The 21961-nt window shown below is 36.4% G+C and overlaps 3 protein-coding genes across 12 annotated transcripts; 1 reads left to right on the forward strand and 2 right to left on the reverse strand.

The window, feature by feature from the left end:
- The first annotated feature begins 1588 nt into the window (after positions 1-1588).
- LOC105688365 (trimethyllysine dioxygenase, mitochondrial) lies at positions 1589-4758 on the forward strand. Of its 6 annotated transcripts, none has more exons than XM_048650158.1 (7): positions 1589-3085; positions 3130-3245; positions 3313-3428; positions 3490-3707; positions 3772-3983; positions 4062-4286; positions 4365-4758. In XM_048650158.1, exons 2-7 carry the CDS (start codon positions 3181-3183, stop codon positions 4636-4638), a joined length of 1110 nt encoding a protein of 369 aa, XP_048506115.1. In that variant the 5' UTR covers positions 1589-3085; positions 3130-3180; the 3' UTR covers positions 4639-4758. The 6 variants fall into 6 exon arrangements, with proteins under 6 accessions (XP_048506115.1, XP_048506114.1, XP_012260020.2 ...); XM_048650157.1 differs by having other exon boundaries at positions 3143-3245; XM_012404597.3 differs by having other exon boundaries at positions 3155-3245.
- Positions 4642-11171, reverse strand: LOC105688364. Of its 3 annotated transcripts, none has more exons than XM_020853767.2 (21): positions 10783-11171; positions 10582-10709; positions 10011-10174; positions 9810-9898; positions 9672-9732; positions 9399-9567; positions 9266-9327; positions 9103-9171; positions 8960-9020; positions 8727-8879; positions 8468-8638; positions 7893-8383; positions 7356-7806; positions 6881-7275; positions 6561-6792; positions 6298-6467; positions 6025-6223; positions 5747-5957; positions 5467-5660; positions 5283-5389; positions 4642-5063 (listed from the first exon to the last, which is right to left on the reverse strand). In XM_020853767.2, exons 2-21 carry the CDS (start codon positions 10628-10630, stop codon positions 4830-4832), a joined length of 3732 nt encoding a protein of 1243 aa, XP_020709426.2. In that variant the 5' UTR covers positions 10631-10709; positions 10783-11171; the 3' UTR covers positions 4642-4829. The 3 variants fall into 3 exon arrangements, with proteins under 3 accessions (XP_020709426.2, XP_012260015.2, XP_020709427.2); XM_012404592.3 differs by having other exon boundaries at positions 8727-8870; positions 10783-11168; XM_020853768.2 differs by lacking the exon at positions 10783-11171 and having other exon boundaries at positions 10456-10651.
- A 1083-nt stretch (positions 11172-12254) lies between these two features.
- On the reverse strand, positions 12255-21839 carry LOC105688413. 3 transcript variants are annotated; one of them, XR_007276960.1, is made up of 13 exons: positions 21632-21839; positions 20475-21064; positions 20239-20349; positions 19903-20153; positions 17543-19791; positions 17329-17458; positions 16765-17256; positions 16540-16680; positions 14880-15688; positions 14319-14723; positions 14014-14237; positions 13604-13875; positions 12255-13489 (listed from the first exon to the last, which is right to left on the reverse strand). XR_007276960.1 is itself a non-coding variant. In XM_012404717.3 (12 exons), the coding sequence occupies exons 1-12, from the start codon at positions 21687-21689 to the stop codon at positions 13654-13656; spliced, it is 5682 nt and encodes a 1893-aa protein (XP_012260140.2). In that variant the 5' UTR covers positions 21690-21839; the 3' UTR covers positions 12255-13653. The 3 variants fall into 3 exon arrangements, 2 of the variants coding, with proteins under 2 accessions (XP_012260140.2, XP_048506093.1); XM_012404717.3 differs by having other exon boundaries at positions 12255-13875; XM_048650136.1 differs by having other exon boundaries at positions 12255-13875; positions 21651-21834.
- Between the last annotated feature and the right edge of the window lie 122 nt (positions 21840-21961).

A 21961-nucleotide genomic window follows, 5' to 3' on the forward strand; every position in this document is an offset into this window, starting at 1 on the left:
CAAAGACGGCAAGTCATGTAGATATTATAAATAAGTATGTATATTTGTTTTTGTTTTTTATTCCTTTCTTGTTTGAAGAAATGAATTTCATTCCAAAAGTATGATGGATTTATAATCATTTGTGAGTTGGATTTTTGGTCATTGTTTTCATTTACGTGACCCCAGGTTTCCAAAGATTGTGTAATTGTTATAACAATTTTATCGAGACAAAAAAATGAGAATAAAAATTCGAAGAAATCAAATCCTGACTCAATAGAAACGGAAAATCTTCAATTTTTTCCACTCACTTCTCTTGTCCAGGCTTTGAATTTTTTGGTTTAAATACACACTAAATCTTTACTGAATATATGTGTATGCATACAAGTATTCAAATGTACTAAAGTTGAATTCTTACGACCTTATATTAGTTACCAAATATTTTTTAATTTCATTTTTACTTTTGTTCAATTCTTTCTCTTGTTTTAACTATCGTTAACTGTATAAATATGAACACATATATATGAAACAAAATATATATATATATATACAGATGAATATATAGAGATTTAAAGAGAAAGTCTTATGTTTTGTAGATGTATAATGTCGATAATCATACCGATTAACTTAAATAATTAATATTGATGCAACATATCAAATTATTAATGTTTCAAAAAAAAAAAAATAAGTGAGAAAACTCACCGGTATAAATATAACATTCTGTTGAATCTAAACAGATTAAACTCAGCCATGTTTTATCTATTATTTAATTCCCTCAATTTTTAATAATACTGAGTATGAAAATGTTTTTACTTTATTCTTTCCCTATCCATATGAATATGCAAATTGCATTAATTAATTAATCTTAAGTTTATTAATTTTTTATAGGTATATACCTTACTCTATTATAAACCTATAATATAGATAATGTATCTAAGAGACAGCTTTAGTTACCTGTAAAAGTGTTATAAAATTGTTATTCACATACTAATCATCAAAATCAAAAGCTATACATCATAAGAGAAACACTTCGCCTTTGAGATGAAATATAAATATAAAAATGTTTGGTTAGCTGATATAAGGTTTCAAATCAAATGATTTCATACGAGAAATTGATGAATTCAAGAATTAAAATTCCCATGTAAATAACTGGGACAAAAGCATACACGACCTTTGAGATGGATTTCGTATTTTCTACATATCTAATTTGAATTAGTTCCCCTCTCCCAGCTAAAACATTAGTTATAATTGTATAAATGTAGATAAACACTTATAATTTCTTACTATAATTCGTTAACATATCTAATATTTCGACGTTATGTATTAATGTTAATATCATGAAATTAAACCATGTCTCCTTTGCTGTCTAAAATCGTAATGCAGCTAAACACTAATTGGAGACAAAAGAATGAAACAGAATAATTATCATGAATAAAGATACCAAATAAAAGTTTCTTTACTAGACCATTATTGTTTGAAATTTGTTCTGATAATTAAATGAAACAGTATAGCATGGCTGAAGCCTAGTAAGAGAAATAGCGTCTTGTGTTTCGCCGCAATGATAAATCATATTTAAAAATTGATAATAATATTTCTAACTTCAAAGGGTATAGAAAAAAAGCCCAGACGACAAACTAGATGTGTTAAAAAATCTGATGATTCATCACATAGCACGCAATCCCATTTCGAATAAAAACATTATTAAAATTGAGAAAATTAACTTGTGACCGATGCATAAAAATCTTTGGAAACAGGCAGATGTGCCCAGTGAGATATAAAAAATTGAGTTTTACTATTTGCCCATGGCTACTTTCTGCATAATGATGTCATACTATTCTACGTTCGTTTATGATTTAAAAAAAATAAATTAAGTAAATCATTCATAATTCATAACTATTAGATTCGGGTAAATACAATAAACTGAATTATGAGAAACAAGTCGTGGTTTAGTTTGCCGAGTCGTATCTAAAACAAGAAGACAACAAACGTAAGAAAATAACATTTGATTTCTTCTGTTTTTCTAAACTAGATATGGCAGTGTAATTAAACTACGATAAGACGTTACATACTCAACTACTTATACTACGCTACTATTGTAATACTGTCGTTTATGTAATTTTTATATGCCAACTGTATAATTTACATACCTAAAAAACTACTATACCTAATACCCATATAATTCTTATAATAGCGACGATAAAGGCTATAAATTTAAAGTCGGTGTATAAAAAAAAACCCATTCTGCTTCATTATGAGAAAAAAATAGAAAAAACGAAGGAATGAAACGGAATAATAATAATATTAATAATAATAAAACAATAATGATGATGATGATGATGATGATGATGATGATAAACCACGAAGAAATTAACACGTTTAAAAAATGGAACATACATATTATAAAATAATAAATTATTATTATTATTATTGAATTATAGTAAATTATAAATAATCATGTATTAACTAATTATATTATATACATATATATTTGTATGTGTTACGCCTGGATGTACACATATTCATATATGTAATATATAAATATAAGAATATGGGTCTGTAAACTATCATCAAGTAATGTAACAAAATACCAAATTGTATAACATTTTAAGTATTGTTTGAAAAAAAAAATGAAAGAAAAACAAACGGAAAGACCCAGCAATAATACAAAATGTAAATATTAAATCAATAATGGTATTATTTATCATTGGGTTTCTTCCTCTCTGATATTTACTCACAAAACAGATTCACACATTTAGTATGATTTATTACTCAATAAGTACTACTTACAACAGTTTTGGTATAAAGTTTCATTGAAGATTTTTTGAAGTTCTTCTGATTATATGTGTTTCAATACGCATGTACAAACAGTAGACTTATCAAGTCTGAATTAGTTGTTGGTCACCTTTGTGACCTCTGAATCATATGTATGTGATAATTGAACATCATTGAAGCCAATTCATTCCACTTGTACTGATACCCGGGGCTATATAAGAGCTGCAGGTTCTCTTGGTAAAGCGTTAATATTCGATGTGGTGTATCTTATGACAAATCATCTTACAAAAAGTTCAGTTTGCTCATCGATTCTGTTAGGGTGGAAAAATGACAGCTGGTAATTTATTATTATTCATTAATGTTATTGCATTCTTGTAACAGAATCTGCAAATAGTTGAAATTCCAGAAATTTTTTCCGGGACGGAATTATTTATGATCAAATTTCCAAATGTAAAATCTATCCCAGTACTTTATCAATGGCTGCGAGATCACTGCAGGTATGAATGGAATTTGAATTCCATTTTCACGTTGATACCGAATAGAAATCTTTCTTTTGCCCGACAGATGTGACGAGTGTTATAATGCAACCACAAATCAGAGGAATATCACTATTCTAGATTTTCCAGAAAATATAGCCCCTTCAAAATATGATTGCTCTGAGGGAGTACTCCAAGTAACTTGTAAGTCAAAGAATTTTGTTCATGACCAAATTAGCCAGTTTCCTTGGTATTGAATTTCAAGGGATGGGTGGGCACAAATCTGACTACCAACTATCTTGGCTATTGAAGAATGCTGGATTCATAGGAGATGATAGTGAGGAAGAAAAAATACCAAGAATTCCATGGCAGAAATTACCAGACATAGCCCGAGTCGGTTTGAAACCCTACCTCAACAATGATGCTGGTTTGTCCTCTATAATTTCATCCGTTCTGCGTTATGGGATAGGAATTGTCACCGGTGTAAGAATCTTGAATGAAATAAAAATTTATCAATGCGTAAAAACCACTATAAATGATTTTACAGGTGGATCCTACCCTTGCTGCGACCGAAGAGGTCATCACCAGGATAGCACCGGTTCAAAAAACTCTATTTGGTGAAATGTGGGAAGTGAATCATAATGGCAATGATGCTGATGTGCTCGAAAACGGTGATCTTCACGTTTTCCAGGATACCGCGTATACCGCTATTGCTCTCAGAGCTCACACAGACAATACCTATTGGTGCGATGCTGCAGGGTAAGTTTTATCAATTGTTCTACTCACCGATCTTTTTATCACTAATATAAATTTTCCTGTCATAATATTAATGCAAAGACTGCAGGTCTTTCACATGTTGAAACCAGCCCCTATCGGAGGAGAAACGCTTTTCGTGGATGGCTTAAGTGTCACTCTCAAACTAAAAGCAGAGCATCCAGAAGCTTATGAAAGATTAACACATACTCCAATCTCGGCAACATACATAGCGGATGGTCAGCATCACGTATATCGGGACCCTATCATAAAGCTGGATCCTGTAACGAAAAAACTTTTGCAAATAAGGTGAGAAAAACTTTATATGAACAAGTTTTGGTTTTTTTCTGATGGATGCTTCTTTGTAAATACTCGCACCTGTTATAGATTCAACCTTTATGATCGATCTGTGATGAGAACTGTCCCCCAAAATAAGATGAAGCAACACTATGACGATTTACGCATGATAGCTTCAATAGTCGCTGAGAAAACACGGGAGAACTACGTTAAACTTCAACCTGGAGAGGTTTGGATCGTTGACAACTGGACAGTACTTCACGGTAGGGCAGGGTATCAAGGATCTCGACACCTTGGTGGAAGTTACGTTTCACGTACCGACTGGCAGAGTAAGGCTACGGTTCTGGGTCTTATCAATTGTTGAAGATTCATGACAGGTCTTTAACTTTATTTACCATCAAATGTACAGAACGAAAATCAAGCCAGCAGAAATTTAGAAATATAACAAGACATTCCTGTCGGATATGTTCTCAAGTCTAAAACATTTTCAGCATATTTTTTATAGATTATTTTCATACTCCTGTGATATACTCTATGATATATCAATAGTTTATCTTATAAAATCTGTGGCAGATTGATACCTGTTGCCGAAGATTTTGGGCTCTCTGACGTACCGCAAATTTCTTTTGGCTCAGGACTTGGACTTTTAGAAACAGAATTTGCCATCATTCTGTTGGCCGCTGTAATCTTTTCATCCGATTTGATATCCTCTCTGAGATCCAGCTGATCGCTAGTATCCATAAGATCAGTTGACAACTTCCGGTAAAAACTTTTCGGATCTTCAGCCGCCTTAAATCAGAATATACCAAAATTGTTTCATGATGTACATTGTACAACTACATTCTATAGTTTGTTAAGCATGAAGTGATATTGAGAAAGATGTTATTTGTTTTAATGAGGATCTTTATTATTTGGCATGTGCCACGGTAAAAAACAAAGATAAACAAAATTCGTGAAGTATGATTGAATGGCGCATTCCTGAGATATTTTAAATTATGACACTCATACATCTTGAGTATTTTTCGGAACTAATCCCAAGCTGTCCAGCATTCCACTTGGTTCAGAACCCTCGGTTGGATAAGCCGATATCCTTTTACATTTTATCAAATGTGTAGCTGTAACGAAAAAATAATACCATTATAATTCTGCGACTAGAGTTCGATAGTTTTAAAAAACACTTGGCATAGCTTACCTAATCGATTTCCATCTGTGGTCCCGAACCCGCAAGGACACTGCATTTTATTTTCTAATGGTATGTTCAAAAGCGGTGATACAAGTACAGAGCCAATCATCAAAGGTCTAGTGTTATGAATTTGTTGCTGATGCTCCTTAAAAGCGCGCCAACAACAAGTCGAATATTTGCACTGCTGGCACTTTTGTTCGCCCCTAGAATTTTGCGTTCGGTAAATTTGAGTCAAAATTTTTTACCTAACATGAATGAAGATCGAAACAAGACGATGTTTCATGCTTACGGATAGTGTTCATATTCGTCCACATCCTCTTCGCATTCTTGACATGCCAAATTAGAAGGAGCATGAATTCTAATCGGTCCACCATACCATTTTTTCACAGTCTCGCTGTCTGGTAATTCCCGTGGTGGACTGTCAGCGTCTATATGTTTTATCAGAATCTTAGGTCTCGGGATCATGATACCATCTTCACCCATCGATTGCGGAACTACCTCTGCAGAAATTAAAAGAATCGAGTTAGATGGTACAATAGTTGAAAAAAAAGGGTCCATCCGACTTACTCGGCCCAGATTTGTACACGTGTAATTCTCTCTGATGTGTCATTAGTGCGCTTTTTTGATTGAACCACAAACAGCACCGTCTACATTTATTGCCCCTGCCTTCTTCGCGCCGGACGGAGTGCCTTTGCATGTGTAGTAAGTAGGAATGAGCGGTTGACAAAATTGCATTTTGACTACCCTCGCTGCAGATCGGAATAACCTGTGAAATAATTTGTTTTATTAAGCATCGAGGGAAAATTTTACGGCAGTAAAAATGTATCATTTTCTAATTACCTTTAGACAAAAAGGACATAACACGCTTTCACCTTCCTCATGAATAGAGTAATAGTGATCAATGAGATCTTTATGACTAGATGAACGATAGCCACAAGTATCACATCGATAGGGCATTTCCGAGGGGCAATGATTCGACGCCATATGATTTGCCAAAAGTAATCCGTTGACTGGAAAACAAAAATTTTCTTCAATTCCATTTCCAGATCATACAGGAGTTTGACGTTTTGTTTCGAGTAAGCTACCGTAATTTCATGACTTACCGAATTTTTGTTCGCAAATCGCACACACCTTCATATCACCGTTAGCGGAGCGCCCCATATTACTGTGTGCCTCTGTAACGTGAGTTGTCATTTGGTGTTTCGATGAGAAAACAGCGCAGCAATATCTACAAACGGTTGATTCCGTGTGGCCGGGAACTCGTGGTCGAACGTGGGTTACCATGTGTTCCATGATTTCTGTATTCGATCGCATTATCACCGGGCACAAAAAACACTGCGCATTATCAGAAAAAAAAGTTCACTTGAAAATGAAGGTCGCAGTAGATTAGAAAATATTCATCTTTGATTCACGCCGCCCTTACCTTCAGGTGTAAAGAATTTCTCTTCTCGCCAACAACCTTGCTTCTCTCTCCCTCCATTACTGCGTAGTAATATTCTTGAAGTTGCACAATATCAAGAGGCGCTTTGACTTCTTTATCTTTAATCTTCTGTTCTATGGTGGGTCTCTTTGCTTCAGGTTCTGGACTTGTATTTCTCGGAATATACGGTCTTTTCCTGTTTCTCTTAGGCCCTGGTTTGTTGCTGCTTTTAGATGACTCAATTTGTCTTGAATTCTGAGAGATTTCTCCGCTGGTGATCGTCGGTTCTTTTGGTATCGATACCATTGGCGACCAGAGGGGTGGAGTCAGACTAGAATACGACCAATCCTGAAACGGATTCAGAGATATCTTCGCCAAACGGTCCAGCAAACAGTCGGCTGCAAATCGAAAAGCTATAAGTTTTTGCGTCGTGAATATACATTGAGAATAGATAAATCGCTTTTCTCGTGAAACTTACAAGAATCTATTCTAGTTTGTTCTGCTATGTGCAATAAAATATTGTCAAATGCACGGGCGGCAGTCCTACCAAACATTTCACGCCAAACCAAGTCATCGAGGAATTGCTGTATCATTTGTCTGCTCAAGAGACTTAATGTATTTTGAAACATTCTTGGCACAACTTTTCTCAGATATTCCATGATATGATAATTGCTTAGTAGATTCCTTGGACTTTGTTCGGAAAATGCCGACTGCATGACGCTTTGGAAACCCATTTCCTGCAGCGTCGATTTATCCACGGTAAAATCTGTTAGAATGGTAGAATCCTTGTGAACCCAATCTCTCAGCGGGTTCAAAATATTGTGAAATCTTCGCTTGAACGACCTATCACCGTCATTAAGAGGATCGCATGCTCGCAATCTTATTTCTTGAGATTCCATGTTCAAGATACCCAAAACTTCCACTTTTACCTGTTCAATCAGAGTTGACAGTTGAAGGCAAAGAAAAAAGTAGACCAAGCAATGCAACTCCAAACGACGAAATTTGTGATACATACCTGTCTTAAATTGCCGTCTTGGGAGGTGGTTCCAAGACTGATGACTCCCACTTGAACCATCGAATTTTTGCCACCCATTTTTCGACTTTTGTCCCAGACAGCGGCGGTGCAGATGCTTCTGAGGTTGGTGTAGAAATTTTTTACATAAATGTTGCTGACTTTAACCCATGAGACAACATTTTGAACATTCGTCTGACAAGCCCAGTGATAAATGAGCTTCAAAAGAACGGTTGGAGCGTGAGGGGCTCCTTGAAAGATTGAGCCAGAAAATACAGAGACATAACGATCCGGACAACAGCTCGATATCCACACGTAGCCACCGGAATATGGGAATGTTCCAGAGTCGCTGAACATTCCCAACTTCAGCTTCGTCTTTTGATAATTCGAGCTATGTTGCGTGCAGTATTGTTCCGATCTGACTAACCCTTGCTGAATTAACCATTCAGCAAATTTTGTCGCGGAGTACATGAGGACACTTTTCACTTTCACATCTGCACAGTTAGGTTCAATATTCAGGATAATTACTCATAAAGTAACCAACATGATCGTCATCACAAGAACCAAATAAAGCATACCTAATTCTGATCTTTCAGCTTGAGCGATTTGCTGTGGAACTTCCTTAGCGGCTAAGTTTGGACGGGCAACGACTACCAATGAGGGAAATGTCCTTCCTCCGTTCATTTTATTGAATGTTATCTCTCTACCATCTGGTAGATTTCGTTTCGATTCCTCAATCTGTTCACCGACTGAAAAAAACAGCATGATTGATGTCTTTCTTATCTTTGATAAATTGAGAGAAGGTTTGAGTATTTTATGGGTATGTAGATTTCGAACCTGCATTCTTATTTCCCACAGATATCCCACCGATACTAGTCTGCTCCGAAGGTCTCAGCGCAACTGATGGAATTTGCTGCGACTGTTGCTGTTTGCCGACAGATTTGATTCTGAGATTTGTAACACCCTGCGGACTTGTGGTTGCTGTAATGGCCGTAATAGAATTTCATCAGTTAGAGAAAGATGTGCAACTAAATTAGGTCAATACTAGTTGATTTATTATGACTACTTACTAGGAGTTACGACATGCGATGAACTGGTTTTGTTTCTGTTCCTCAAAACTGGACTAGGAAGCTGCAGTAGATAGAGAAACGGAGAAATAACTTCGATTTGATTTGATTCAGAGTTCCTAAAATATAAATATCAACTCACTCACCTCCTCGATAATATCAGGCTGTTGTATTTGCAGAACCTTTGTCCTACGACCCGATCTGGTGTACTTGTACTGTATGGTTAAAAAGTTACAAATATATACCTAGTAATATAGGAGCAATTTCTATGGTTACTACAAAAAATCGTAAGATAATCATTGCTATTACGTTTTCATTGGATGTTTGCGGTGTCACCGGCGTAGAAGGTGGCTGGATTGCTGGTGTGGTAACTGTGGAGAGATGAAACTTTAAATCAGAAGCTATTCATCAATAGTTTGCTGTTATACAATGATTTTCCTACTCTGTTGTTGTTGTTGTTGTTGTTGTTGTTGTTGTTGTTGTTGTTGTTGTTGTTGTGACATGGTGCCCAGGATGACGCCCATCCGTGGATCCATAACAAGTTGAATGTTTCCCTGATTGCTAGAGTTGCCCATCATGTTCAGTTTTACAGGCTGCGATTGATTGTGGTTCTAAGAGTGAGACATTTTTTTAGATAAATATTAAACGGGGATTGTTAGAGATCAGATTCTAGCTTGAATACTGTTCTGTTGATCAACAAGGGCATCCGACTTACAACATTCAGCAATGAGGGCTGGCTAGTCTTAATCATGCCAGTTCCTGGGGTACCTTCTGGCCTGTTATAAAAAAATAATATTTTCAGATTGCTGAGAATAATTAAAAACAATTTTGCAAACAATAATTATATACTAACACTGTATACTGATATGCTTTGACGACACCAGATTGGCAGAGTAAAGAACCTCCTCTGTTTTTAATAATCTCTTCGAGCATTAAAGCAACCTGAGCAAAAAACACAAAAAATAAAAATATTGGTATTATAATGTATTTTTGATTAAAATGAGCACAAAAATACTGCAAAATTTCAAAAGAGATTCGTTCGGTCTGCACTTACATTATCGTAATTTTCTTTTATTTTTTGTTTTTGGGCCACTTGGCATTCGCTAAGTGGTTCCTCCGAGCAAAATAAATTCAGAGTCATGCTGACCGGTCTGGTACTGGTTATTGAACGAGTTACCAATTTCGGCTTTGTCATATTACAAGTAATTTGCGTATGTTCTGAAAGAAAGTAAAATATCAACTGATTTAAATTCGTGAATGAAACTAGTGAGCTATTAACCCAATCTTTGTTATTAAAAAATGTGAACAGGTAATAATCGGGGTAATAATCTATTGAAAGAGAAATAAGAATCCACTGGGTGTTCACCTATTACAGGTAAAAAATAGTCACCGGTTGCGGTGTTGTGGGCATCAAAAGTAAATAACACCAATAAAAAGAGGTTACGGTCTGTAATGAGCGCAAATTCAGCTATAAATGAAACCGGTCACTTGTTACAAACCTTAGAAACCGTGCACTTCAATCCTACAGCTTCATTGGGAGGATTGCGGATTCTTTTTGATTTTATGTACGTACTACACAAAACAATACGTTTGTGAATCGACTCTGTAGTTTACAGTCAAATTACCGTTTAGAAGACGAATACGGCGACTACAAGATGGCGATTCCAACCCCATACATAATTTTCATCTTTTTATTAGCCGCAAGCGCCACAGACACGTCCTTGCCACAGACCTCATAGAAGCTCTAAAAGATCTGTTGCACAAAAAAATAAACTTTAAATTCGAACTATTGAATGAATAATCTAAGAAAAGAAATCGTGAAATACCTTGAATTTTTTCTTGATCCTTTGACGGATCTATTGACTGAATTAGTGTTACGGTAAAAACCAATTCAAATGGCTCCATTTTCCTGCTCCGAAAAGCGAAAAAATTAGCGATAACTCGATTGATTTCATAGATAGATCAATTTAACTTGTAAATTCGGATTCCTGAGATAGAAATAACAAGAACAGCACAAAAATCCTGGAGAAAAAAAAATTTTGATTTTCGACCCCAAAATTGAAAAAAATCCAAGGGGTAGCCTTTGAATTTTTTCGATTTTTGGCCAAAAAATAAAGCATTTTCGAAATCAATTTCAGGACCCTTTTCTAGCGTAATTTGACCTCAGGAACACGAATTCGTCGACTAAGTTGAGCTATGAATTAATCCCATCGAGATATCCTTGATTCTTTACATTTCAGAGCTATAAATTGGCGATAAGTTGACCAATTTTGAAGATAGAATTATATGGCTTCCAGATTCGAATTCCTGAGATCAAAATACATGAGATGAGCATGGAAAACTCAATTTAAAAAATAGGTTTATTTTTGACCTCAAAATCGAGAAAAAATCCAAAGGGCACCCCTTTGGCTTTCTCGATTTTCGGGCCAAAAATGAAGTATTTTTTAAATCAATGGTAGGGCGGTTGTTCTTACGTATTTTAACCTCAGGGATACGAATCGGTCGATTAAATTGAGTTACGGATAAAACCACTTGAAATATTTCCATTTTTTCGGTCGAACTCAAACTCGGTTGAGCGCGCCTCCATGCGGTCCCTACATCTACCGAGCGCTGCCTCTGCGGCGCCATTACATCTTCGAACTTCGAACCGTCTACTTCTCCACGCGACTCGTTGTGAATTTAACTATACCTTAAAATATCGGATTTAAAAAATTGTGACAGTCATCTGAATGATGAATCGAAAAATCCTATCTGATGTGGGTGTAAAACGTGGCTTAATTTTATGAATTAAATATGGTGATACTGCAAATCAAAGTTATTGGACGCCGTATGGCTCCAGCTGAATAATTTTCAATTCTTGTGCAACTTCAACATCTTTGCAGTTGGATATGGATCCAAGACATTTGGGAATAATCACACCGGATTTTCACGTTTTCTGTGGAGAGAAAAGGTAAGTGCTTTTCGATTTTTCTGAAACGACATTTCGTACCGCATGAAGGTCGGGTGCTTCCGGCTCGATTCGTTACGATTCGGTCCATGGTTCAAACCGTTCAAACTACTCCAAAACAAATGACTTTACCGCTCCTTCGATTTTTCGATTAGCGGTAAACATTTTTTTGGTTTCAAATCGTGGATTTTCATTTTTTGGCGAAATAAAGTAGGTGTACACTAATATATTGCATCAAATATACGGTATGTATACTGACCTTGATACTTACATACATATATCAGTGAAGCATAATCATTTTTTCGAATTGGAAAATTCTCTAGAAAATTCAGGATAATAATTAATGATTACTTTTACTTTCATTTGATTGTATTTTATAATATTGTACAGCTTTGTAAAATATACATCTTGGTATGATTAGGACACATTGTTCTACAGTTATGTGTAATATTGAGAGCCTAGGGAATAAGCGAGAAAACATAGATGCATAATAAGTAGACACTGAAAGAGGTATCAGTGAATATAAAAAAGGAAAATTTTGCACATTATGTTGGAATTTCATACTCCAATTATTCTAAAACAACAAAAAAAAATGGAAATCTCATGAGTAGAAATATTCTACCTGTTGATTATTGCGTGATCACGTGTTTTTTATTTATGCGAATTTGAATTACATCGCTCCTAGATGTATCTATGTTAATACTGAGTTTTATAAACTAGCAAATGTGTTTCGGATATTCACAGTAGATTTTTGTAAATTTCTCATTTATAAATATCATTTAAAAACCGTAATCGCTAGCTAGGATATGTACATGTTTCTCTTAGGATATTTATTACGTCAAAGAAAAAGGCACTTTTAATGTATATCATCACATTTTTCTTTCATACCTCGTCTAATAAAATTTCAATAATGTCAAAAATCTGTAAAAAATTATTTACATAAGCCGATGAAAGGCGCGGTATTTTGTTATCAGAATGAACGCAATCTATACTTCATCCAAGGCTCGGTCGAACAACTATTGTTAGTCATGGAAGAACTTAAACGATATAAGAAATACTAAACTAGTGAAAAATAATTCTCTTTCATTTTCACCATGCTAGGCACACCTAGAATTATTTTATCGTTACCGAAATTCGGTATGAGCGAGCCTTATTATAGATATTACTATATTCAGAAAAATAATAAATATATAATAATACTATAGCGTAGAAAATCTATCTATTAATTATCTAACAAGTTCGTTTAAAGAAACTACTGAATCTTGTGTGGAAAAATATTAGTAGCATTAATTTCGAAAATCCAGGGGCTATGTGCTCGTAAATACTTCTAAACATTAATTGCTTTTTGATACATATTTATTGCTCTTTGTAGGTAGATATGAAGATTTTTTAAAACTATTGATAGGCAATTAATTTTATCCAGAGGCACGGCATGGACGGCTGATTGCTATACTACACCACTGATATAGAAATATTGCTCCTTCATTTGCGCTTAATTACTAGTTATACCTTACTCTGGTCAGTGCAGGCTTTCATTTAAAATTGCTTAGTATGTTAATTTTTTCTGGCATATCAGGCTATCGAATCTGAAAATCAACGATTCTGGATTGATTTTAGTTTTATCATACGTGATTAAAGTTATCATTTTTGTATTCAAACGTGTCATTGACTGCTATTCTCTCTCACTATATAAAACCCACCTTGCCTTGACCTATTCCGATGAAATATGCTTTTGAATGTGTCTATTCATTCATGAGTCATTTTTGGTTTGACCACCTTTGCAGCGGTTACGTATGAGAGAAGCATCGGTCAGAGAGTAGGTACCCGGTTCAAATACTGGTGGATATTCTAACCCTGGATAATCTGGCGGTGGCGATGTAGGCGGTGGAATGTATGGCAATGTTGGAGGCGCCAGGGAATTCCTGTGTGAGTACGATGATCTTTTTTGAACATTGCCTATGGTGGGAGCAGACTGCAATGAGAAATAATAGGATTTGCATTTTATCACATCATTTGAGCTGAAATCTTACGCCTAAAATTATCAGTGGTCAAGTAAGAATGTAGGATAAACCGAAAGTAGGAATTTGAGAAGTGGTAGGGAAAGTGTTACCTTTGGGGTGTTCGCTGTTGGTGTGTCTGGACTCCAATCACTAACTGAGCTTGTAGAACTGAAGCTCTGACTGAGTGTTTGAGACTGGCTGGTTCCGCTAAATGAACTTAATGACTGGCTGATTCCACTATCTCCAGGGCTTTGACTACCCGAACGATTGTTTTGATGACTTTGTTGGTTGGTACGTTTGTCTCTGAAAATAGCTCTATGCAGTCTCGGGGAACCTGTGAACAAATCCCCATCCATCGAGTATATTTTGATAAATGTTTGACGTATTTCGATAATTTTGTATCAACTCAAATTACCTAATAACGTTTTTTGATGATCCTTGGGTAAATCCAAGGTATTTGGCTTCTGTGGATTTTTGCTTGCGAACAAGCTTTTAAATCTGTTCGTTTTCTGAACATGCTCACTCTTGTCCAAGTGCATTTCAAACGCAGGCCTCATACCATCTTGTTCGAATGGTGAACTTGGTATTGGTGGAGGTTGATATTGCGCCGCATTTTTCAATCTGTTTTTGTCTGAGCTCTGATTCTTTTTATCAGTTCTTCTCAATGAATCCATCCAATGTTTGTCTGGCGTAGATTGATCTCGACGGCAATCTATCAGATTGAAGCTGCCCTTCCGCGTTACAGAAGCCTCCTTTCTAGCACGTTGTAATGTTTCCGATGACACCGGTGATGCCAAATCACCACTTGACCCCGAATATCCTGCAACAGATTTGAACATCACAATAATCAATTTACAACTTATATTGATTTGGAAAAACTCTACTATTTTTGATGAGAGGAACTTTTTTTCTACAATATGTATTCAAATTTTCTATTCTTCTATAACTTTTGTACCATCAAGAATTGTCTAAATACCTTCGTTTCTTAAAAGCCTCTTGGGAGCAGAATGCAAACCAGCAAGTATTTCATTTGAATCCGATACCCTTGTGCTGTCGCTAACTTTTTTTCCATACATAAGATCATGTTTCACAGTGCTTCTAGGCCCATACATATGCGCATTTTGTCCATAAATTGCATCCATCTGTCTATTTGATCCATGGATCATTTCATGCCGGTTATGATGCGGTGAACTCGCTTCTGTTAGACTAGGTAAATTCTGGCCATACAGCGATTCATTCGGACTATTGGGATAGTACACCACCCCTTCTTGTGGTCTGCTTCTCCGTCCGTGGCTATCAGACTGTTTTTTATAACTGTGCGTTAGCTGACAATGTTTATTTTTCCCCACGGGTGCTTCATTCGTATATTCATTGACTCTGTTCTGGGTATGCGCCTCTTCGCTAGAATCGGTGTAATTCACCTCCTTGCTTTTACCCTGAACATGATTTTCATCCACGATTCTAGTTAGTCCATAAGAAGCACTGCTGCTATTGGAAGATGTCTCATCCCAATTTCTGGTATGACCATATATAACGCCGTTGGTTGGTAAAACATCGTCCAAGTATCTTGTCTGCCCATATATAACTCCATTGTTTGGTGAAATATCGTTGAAATTCCTGTGCTGTATATGTACATGATCGCTGGTTAATAACGTAACGCGAGGTGAGATTGATCGATTTTCTGCATCTTGGCGACGATCCTCCTCTTGATGAGACAGCATAAATTGTTCTAAAGTAACAAATCCCTGCAGATCGTCTGTCCTCCTACTGCGATTGCTATGTGATCTATGTATAGAATTTTGTAATAATAGTAAGGTATAATAATAAGTCAGTTTTCAAACTGCAAGAATTATACAAAAATTCGAAGAGATCATCTACATGTAAATATGACACCCCAGCTCGTCGTTGAGTATATCAAAAAATTGTGATTCTGAATCTAGAGGAACGTTTTTTCGAGTCACTACTGGCTTAGTAGATTTGATAATTGAATTTGGTCTACAAGCGATCTGAAATAGCAATAATGCGATAAATGATTCATGAAGCTGTGAAGCCAATCTTTCACCAACCTGCATCAAGTTCAGCTAAAAGCAAGTTCATTATTTATTTAGATAGCCGAAATGTGCTACTAGTACGTCACGTGTTAATTATGCTACAAAGCATTTGATCATGCAATCATCGAAATTCAATAACAAACTAGCCGATCTAAAATTCGAAGTTCAATTATAAAACTCATTAGTTACATGCAGATGTTATTTTTTATCTCAGTAATGGTTTGTGGAAATTTGTATCCGATACTTTTTGAATTTAACAGATTTAATCAACGATCTATTGGAATTTGGGTCAAACGTGCACAAAATGTCGACATACAAAATGAATACACGCTTCATTGACGATTGAAAAATTTATTATAGAAGGCATAACATCTTTATAAACATTATTATTGTCTTAACTACGATTTTAATAAGATCCTATGTAAAATTAAGATGGTTGTTAATACTGAAATAGCACTCGGAAAACATGCTGTTCATAGTGTATATAGTTGAGTCCGTAAAGGAGAAACTATTGGCATTTAGAGGAATTAGAAGAGAAGCTCATCAACGTTTTTTATTAGAAAAAATGGTATGTATCTTCATTACCTGTCAGATGTTCGTCGATAATCACCCATGTCATGACTACTTGGCACATCCGTTGCACTATGAGAAGAACTCAACCCGTAGAATGTGCTGCCTGCGACCGTCACTTGCAAATCTGGAGAGTGTGGTATTAGATCCTGTTTCCTGTGGTAAAAAACGTAACGCTCTTTATACAAATACCCCACTACCAATAAACGCGCAAAGACACAGTTGAATTGACGATTTTACCTCTTTGGTGTAGATGTGGGCAAAACACGTCTATAACTTCTAAATTGAGCGGTTGGCACTGGAACATTTTGATTTCTTGCTCCGAGAAATCTCAAGTACTTTCTATCCAGGCTTGCACCACTGATCTCTTGTTCTTTGAAACCGGAGTCTTTGCGACCAAGTTTTTTCAAAGAACCAAACTTTTTATCTAAATTTGGTTTATCAGGTGTACAACTTCCTCTTGCTTTTGACTTATTTTCGCCATCACTTTCGTCAGTTTCACTGAACAAAGCACTAGTTTGGCCATGGCTTTCCGCTCCCAAAGTTGCTTTATTGATTGCATCCAACCAAACAGACAAAAAATCATCTGATTCAGCTGCAAAATAAAATACAGTTCCAGTGTGATAAACTTTGAAAGCGTATTTTCTAGACTTCACTTCTGTAGCTTGGGATGCAGTGAATCCCGTCAAAGCGATTAAACAATCAGCTTTAATGCTTTCTTGTGTTTTGAATCTGAAAAATAATCAGAAGATTATTTCGTGAGTAGCTGTTTACCTCAAAAATTATTATACTCAAATGATATACCTGTATAATGAAGAGCCTTTCAGAACAAACCAAGCTCGTGCCCAGGCTCCCCCTGCTCCTCTGCTACGATGCGTTAACCATCCTTCTAGTTCTCCTAAACCAACATCTTTGACAGAAACATTTCTTCGTTCTGAAATTCAAAATAAAAAATGTATTGGCAAAGGGATGAATAACCTTTGGATAAAGGTATAATATTCATGCAAGGCTGACTCACTGGCAAGCAACAAATTTCTTTTTCGACTGCTTCGTGGACTAGATCCCGAAGCTTTGCTTGAACTAGCATGTAAGCCTATACTTCGAGCAACCATCATAGCTCTGTTGACAACGCCCTTCTCGGAGCTCTTGTCTTTTTCCAATGTTTTTGGTTTTGAGTCAGGAGTATACATTTGTCTAGAACAACCTACACCATCAGGAGAATCCATATTTCTTGAAGTATTATTTTCCATCCTATGCTGTTCTATTAATATCGGGTTTGTGGCACCTATTTTGTCACATTGAGTATCACAGCCTTCAAATAATGCCTTCTCTTCCTTAAACTGACCCTCGTAAATCTCTGAGTAGCCGTACGGATCTGTCAATAGGGTTGGCTTGTAATCACCGAAAGGGGTGCTTGGTTCGTCGATAAAATCTGTTGATTTCTCTACAAAATCATTGTATGTTTCTAGGGTTTGATTTTTTTGATAGCCATTCACATCGTCAACAGTTACGTAGTTATCGAGAAAAGATTCTGATTGTTTCAGATCTCCTCTGGAATTGAGCCTTTCGCAAGGTACAGGCTTATCCTGAACCTCTGAAGAGTTACAGATGTTGGATAAATTCAATGGCGCTGGTTTTGAGTAGTATTTCCTCGGTGGGGGTTCAGGAGGTGTCATTCTCTGTTTAATTTCGGGTTTGGTAGTGCAGTCCGCATATTGTCTTGATTGACAACTGTTATTTTGAACGCTCGTTGTGGAAATTTTCCTCTCCAACATTGGCGTGCTGCTCGTGTCAGAACTATTTTCCGAATATTCTGAAGTTTTATTCACATCCAAATTCGAATGTACTGCATTATTGTTGTGCAAGTTATCAGCACTTCTTGCTTTTACTTGTACCAGTTTAGTGTGTGCAATCAAAGCGTGATTAATAGTTTCTAAAATATCTCCGAATTTTTTGATAGTTGTGTCGCCATCGCTACTGCTACCCACATTTTCGTTGTAGCTATTTGTTGACTCAGACTTTTCAACACTACTCTCATGACTCGAGGTATTATGATTGAATTGCGAATCATTGTCAACATGTGTATCCTCGACATCTATCCTCTGTGTCCTCTTATCATCTGATACGTAAGTTTCTTTGAGGGTGCAGGTTTCTTTTTTACATTCCACGTGATTTTGAATACTTCGAATGTCGCTTTGGTAATCGTAAATACTATTCCTATAGTCAAAGTCATTGATTTTGATATGTACAATACCTTGAGATGACTCTGTTTTTTCAGGCATCTTTGGAAGATTAGACTTTCCATCAGTGTCAATGTTTCGAATACTTTTTTCAATATTATTAATTTTTTGTGCTACATTACCAATGTTCTCTGATTCTAAATTCAAATTGTGCCCCGTATCATCGAACTTTGTGACATCGTTATCCAATGTTCCATCAATTGTCAAAGATTCAGTCTTATTCAAACAACAGCTAGATGTATTTGAAGTTAAGCTCAATTTTGAATGGCTTTCGATAGTTGCTAATTTTCTCTCAACAAAGTCATTTTCAGTCAAATCATAGGCTGGGGTGCTATAACTTTTGTCCAACTTTCCTCGCTCTTTATGATGAGCACTGGGTTCACCGATTCTAACATCTTGTATAATACCAGAATCGGTTGTATTTTTATTTGATTCATTCAAAGGCACTTGAGAATCACTTGTGTTAGAGCTAACATCGAATTCTACATCCATGAGTCTATTTTCCGGATAAACTGTATTTGTTTCAAAGGAGATGCTTTTTTGAGGACCAAGTTTTGGATGTGAGTTTTGATTCGTTTTTTCTTTATCATCCACATGATTATTTTCAGCTTCTTCGAATCTATCCTGGAACTGAACTTTGCGGTCGTCGGTATGCCCATCCAATTTTTTTTTTCTTTTACTTTGTTCTATGCCCAGATAAGTCTGTGGCCTTATATTTGAGGGTACGGTGTCCAAACCATGAGCACAAGACGCAGCCTTGTCTCGCAATTGAAAAGTTGTGATATGCTCCTCTTTCAGTTCCCGCCAGAATTGTTCGATATCTACGCCATGTTTTGTTGTTGGACTAGCTCCAGTTATCGTAGCACGCCTTTGTACCAAATTTCTTGGTTTTGAAGAATATAAACGAATGGACGATGGCGGCTCAACTTCACTATCAGAATCACTGCTATCAGATGGCATGGTATCTAATGTGATAACAGTATCTAGAATGCTGGCTGGTTCTGGACTGGGAATTTTCTGTGTTTGTCTGATAAACAAAAATACGTCATATGTTATTGTGCTCGAAATAGTATGGTACACCAATTAGCATGCAGATATGCGGTACACATACAAGTGGAATAAGTAAACTAATGTTTACCTGGGTAGCGGCATTGTAAAATCTGGTATAGTGAGAAGTTCAGGTCTTGGCGAGGGTAAATTATGCTGCCACCTTGTGGTATACGTAGTCTTTTTATTGCTTGGTAACCTGTAAGGTTTTATGTATATTTGTCCATACACCTTAGTGTGCCTTGGTCTTCGCTTTAATGTTAACAAAACTTCAGCTGGACTTTCGCGAAATAACTCCAGTACATTTTTTCGTTCCCAACCAACGACAGTTTGGTAATTCACCTAAAAAAAAAAATCTTGATCAGTAGCAATATGACGCATCAGTAGTGATCGAAAGAATTCAAAGATGTAGCCGGGATAGGTTTACCTGTACAATTTCATCGCCCTCTTCCATTTTACCACACTGATGCGCAGCAGATCCAAATTTGATTTCAGCTATTTGATGTGCGCCATGAAACGATGGTAAGATGTAGAATCCCTGAATATAAAATATCTGAGATCAGGTGGAATCATTAGCAAGGCATAGAGACAAAATATCTAATGAAATTTATAGCAAAATATACGAGTCCTTTAATATAAGATGAATGATTGCCTGTTACTTACCAGATCATCTCCTGGCCTTTTTTTTAAAGTAGCTAGGTCCAGACTAGCAGGCTGCAAGATCATGGGATCTGCTATATCTTGAATAATATAATCAGCCAATTTAGCCAGTTGCCCACAAGTAGTTCTTATCTCTTCAATCGGTCTTTCCGCAAATCTATCACGTTGTGCGCACGTTGCCATTTCGATGGACAATTTCAACAATTCAGCTTTTTTGTCATTATACTCTAGTTGTCCACTGAATGGCGAGCGATCAAGCCAGCATACCAGTGGCTTAACCGCTGTTACAACTGCGGCTACGTCAGATAAAGTTTGCGTTGTGACAGGTTTGGAATCAGTTTGGCGAGATAATTCATTATGCAGGCTATGTGCTTGACATGATAATTGCAAAGCCAAAAGCTGTAAGTTTTCACGATCAAGTTCATAATGGAAGTTCCTTAAATACTCTACAGCCTCGAGGATAGTTTCTTGATGACCGAGTTTCAGTACGCCAAGGTGCTCTAAATCCTCTGGTCGAAGATTCAAAAGCTGCTGACCATTCACGGCATGATTCATAAAACTATGAACGTAAGGTAGTACAGAATTATCCAACCCTGCCAACAAACCGAGAAAACTATTGGATCATAATTTATTCGATGTCATTCAATTGTCAAAATAAGCATGCAAACAAAGGATGAGATAAGATATGTGGTGCTTATTGTAACGAGTCAATTTGTTGATGGCTGGATGACACATCATTGTGAGTGCTCGTTTTAAAATCTTTAGGGTTAGTAGGTCTTACAGGTATAAATGGGTGTAACTGCATGAAATGATAATGTGTGGCTAACTTGACATTGACAAAGGCAACATCGATCGACATAAACAAATAAGTGAATGACGTTAGCTCCAGGTAGTACAACAGTGGTACGTAATGTATTTATCAATGAGTTACGCAATTAGTGCAAGTGAATGAACGAAATGAGTTTCTCCCACAATACAGCTTACATCTTACATACGTAATAAACTCTAGGCCGGGGGTAGGGCAGCGGAGTATACACAGGAAATGGAATTTCTTATGGAAAGTAATTAGAACAGATAGGTAGTTTACTGTCATAAATACACAGAACGATTATTTCATCGTGGAGAAGATTTGCTGACGAACAATTACATCCTCCACGTACCTTTTAGCCACTCACACACCTGATCTGTCTTCCATTCGGCAACATTGACATACGCCATGGTTCACTATTCATTCCTAACTAAACTAAAGGATCAACTAAAGTGGATCAAACATCTGAAACGATACAACGCTTATCCACACTAATACTCTCTTTCACCCTGGTCACACAGATGTAAATACAACTTGGTACAAAATACGGAGATGAGTAACCCTCTCACATATTCACGCATACGAGACACGCGTGTCAAAGACGTATTTAAAACCCCACGAGATGGCGTTTGGAGATCTTTTGTTGCATTCTGTTGCAGTAGGACATGGTAGGACCCTTTTT

The sequence above is a fragment of the Athalia rosae genome, chromosome 2 (genome assembly GCF_917208135.1).
Source record: "Athalia rosae chromosome 2, iyAthRosa1.1, whole genome shotgun sequence".
NCBI lineage: Eukaryota > Metazoa > Arthropoda > Insecta > Hymenoptera > Athaliidae > Athalia > Athalia rosae.

Coding starts and splice junctions, on each gene's coding strand:
- LOC105688365 (XM_048650157.1), top strand. Junction 3,429..3,489: donor GGGAGTACTCCAAGTAACTT/GTAAGTCAAAGA, acceptor TTGAATTTCAAG/GGATGGGTGGGCACAAATCT. Junction 3,708..3,771: donor GGATAGGAATTGTCACCGGT/GTAAGAATCTTG, acceptor ATGATTTTACAG/GTGGATCCTACCCTTGCTGC.
- LOC105688364 (XM_020853767.2), bottom strand. CDS start 10,630: ATGGGGTTGGAATCGCCATCTTGTAGTCGCCGTATTCGTCTTCTAAAC. Junction 9,172..9,265: donor CGCAAACATCCAATGAAAAC/GTAATAGCAATG, acceptor TTAACCATACAG/TACAAGTACACCAGATCGGG. Junction 6,224..6,297: donor TATGTCCTTTTTGTCTAAAG/GTAATTAGAAAA, acceptor ATTATTTCACAG/GTTATTCCGATCTGCAGCGA.
- LOC105688413 (XM_012404717.3), bottom strand. CDS start 21,689: ATGGCGTATGTCAATGTTGCCGAATGGAAGACAGATCAGGTGTGTGAG. Junction 21,065..21,631: donor GGTGTGTGAGTGGCTAAAAG/GTACGTGGAGGA, acceptor GTTTGTTGGCAG/GGTTGGATAATTCTGTACTA. Junction 16,681..16,764: donor CCCACATCTACACCAAAGAG/GTAAAATCGTCA, acceptor TTTTTACCACAG/GAAACAGGATCTAATACCAC.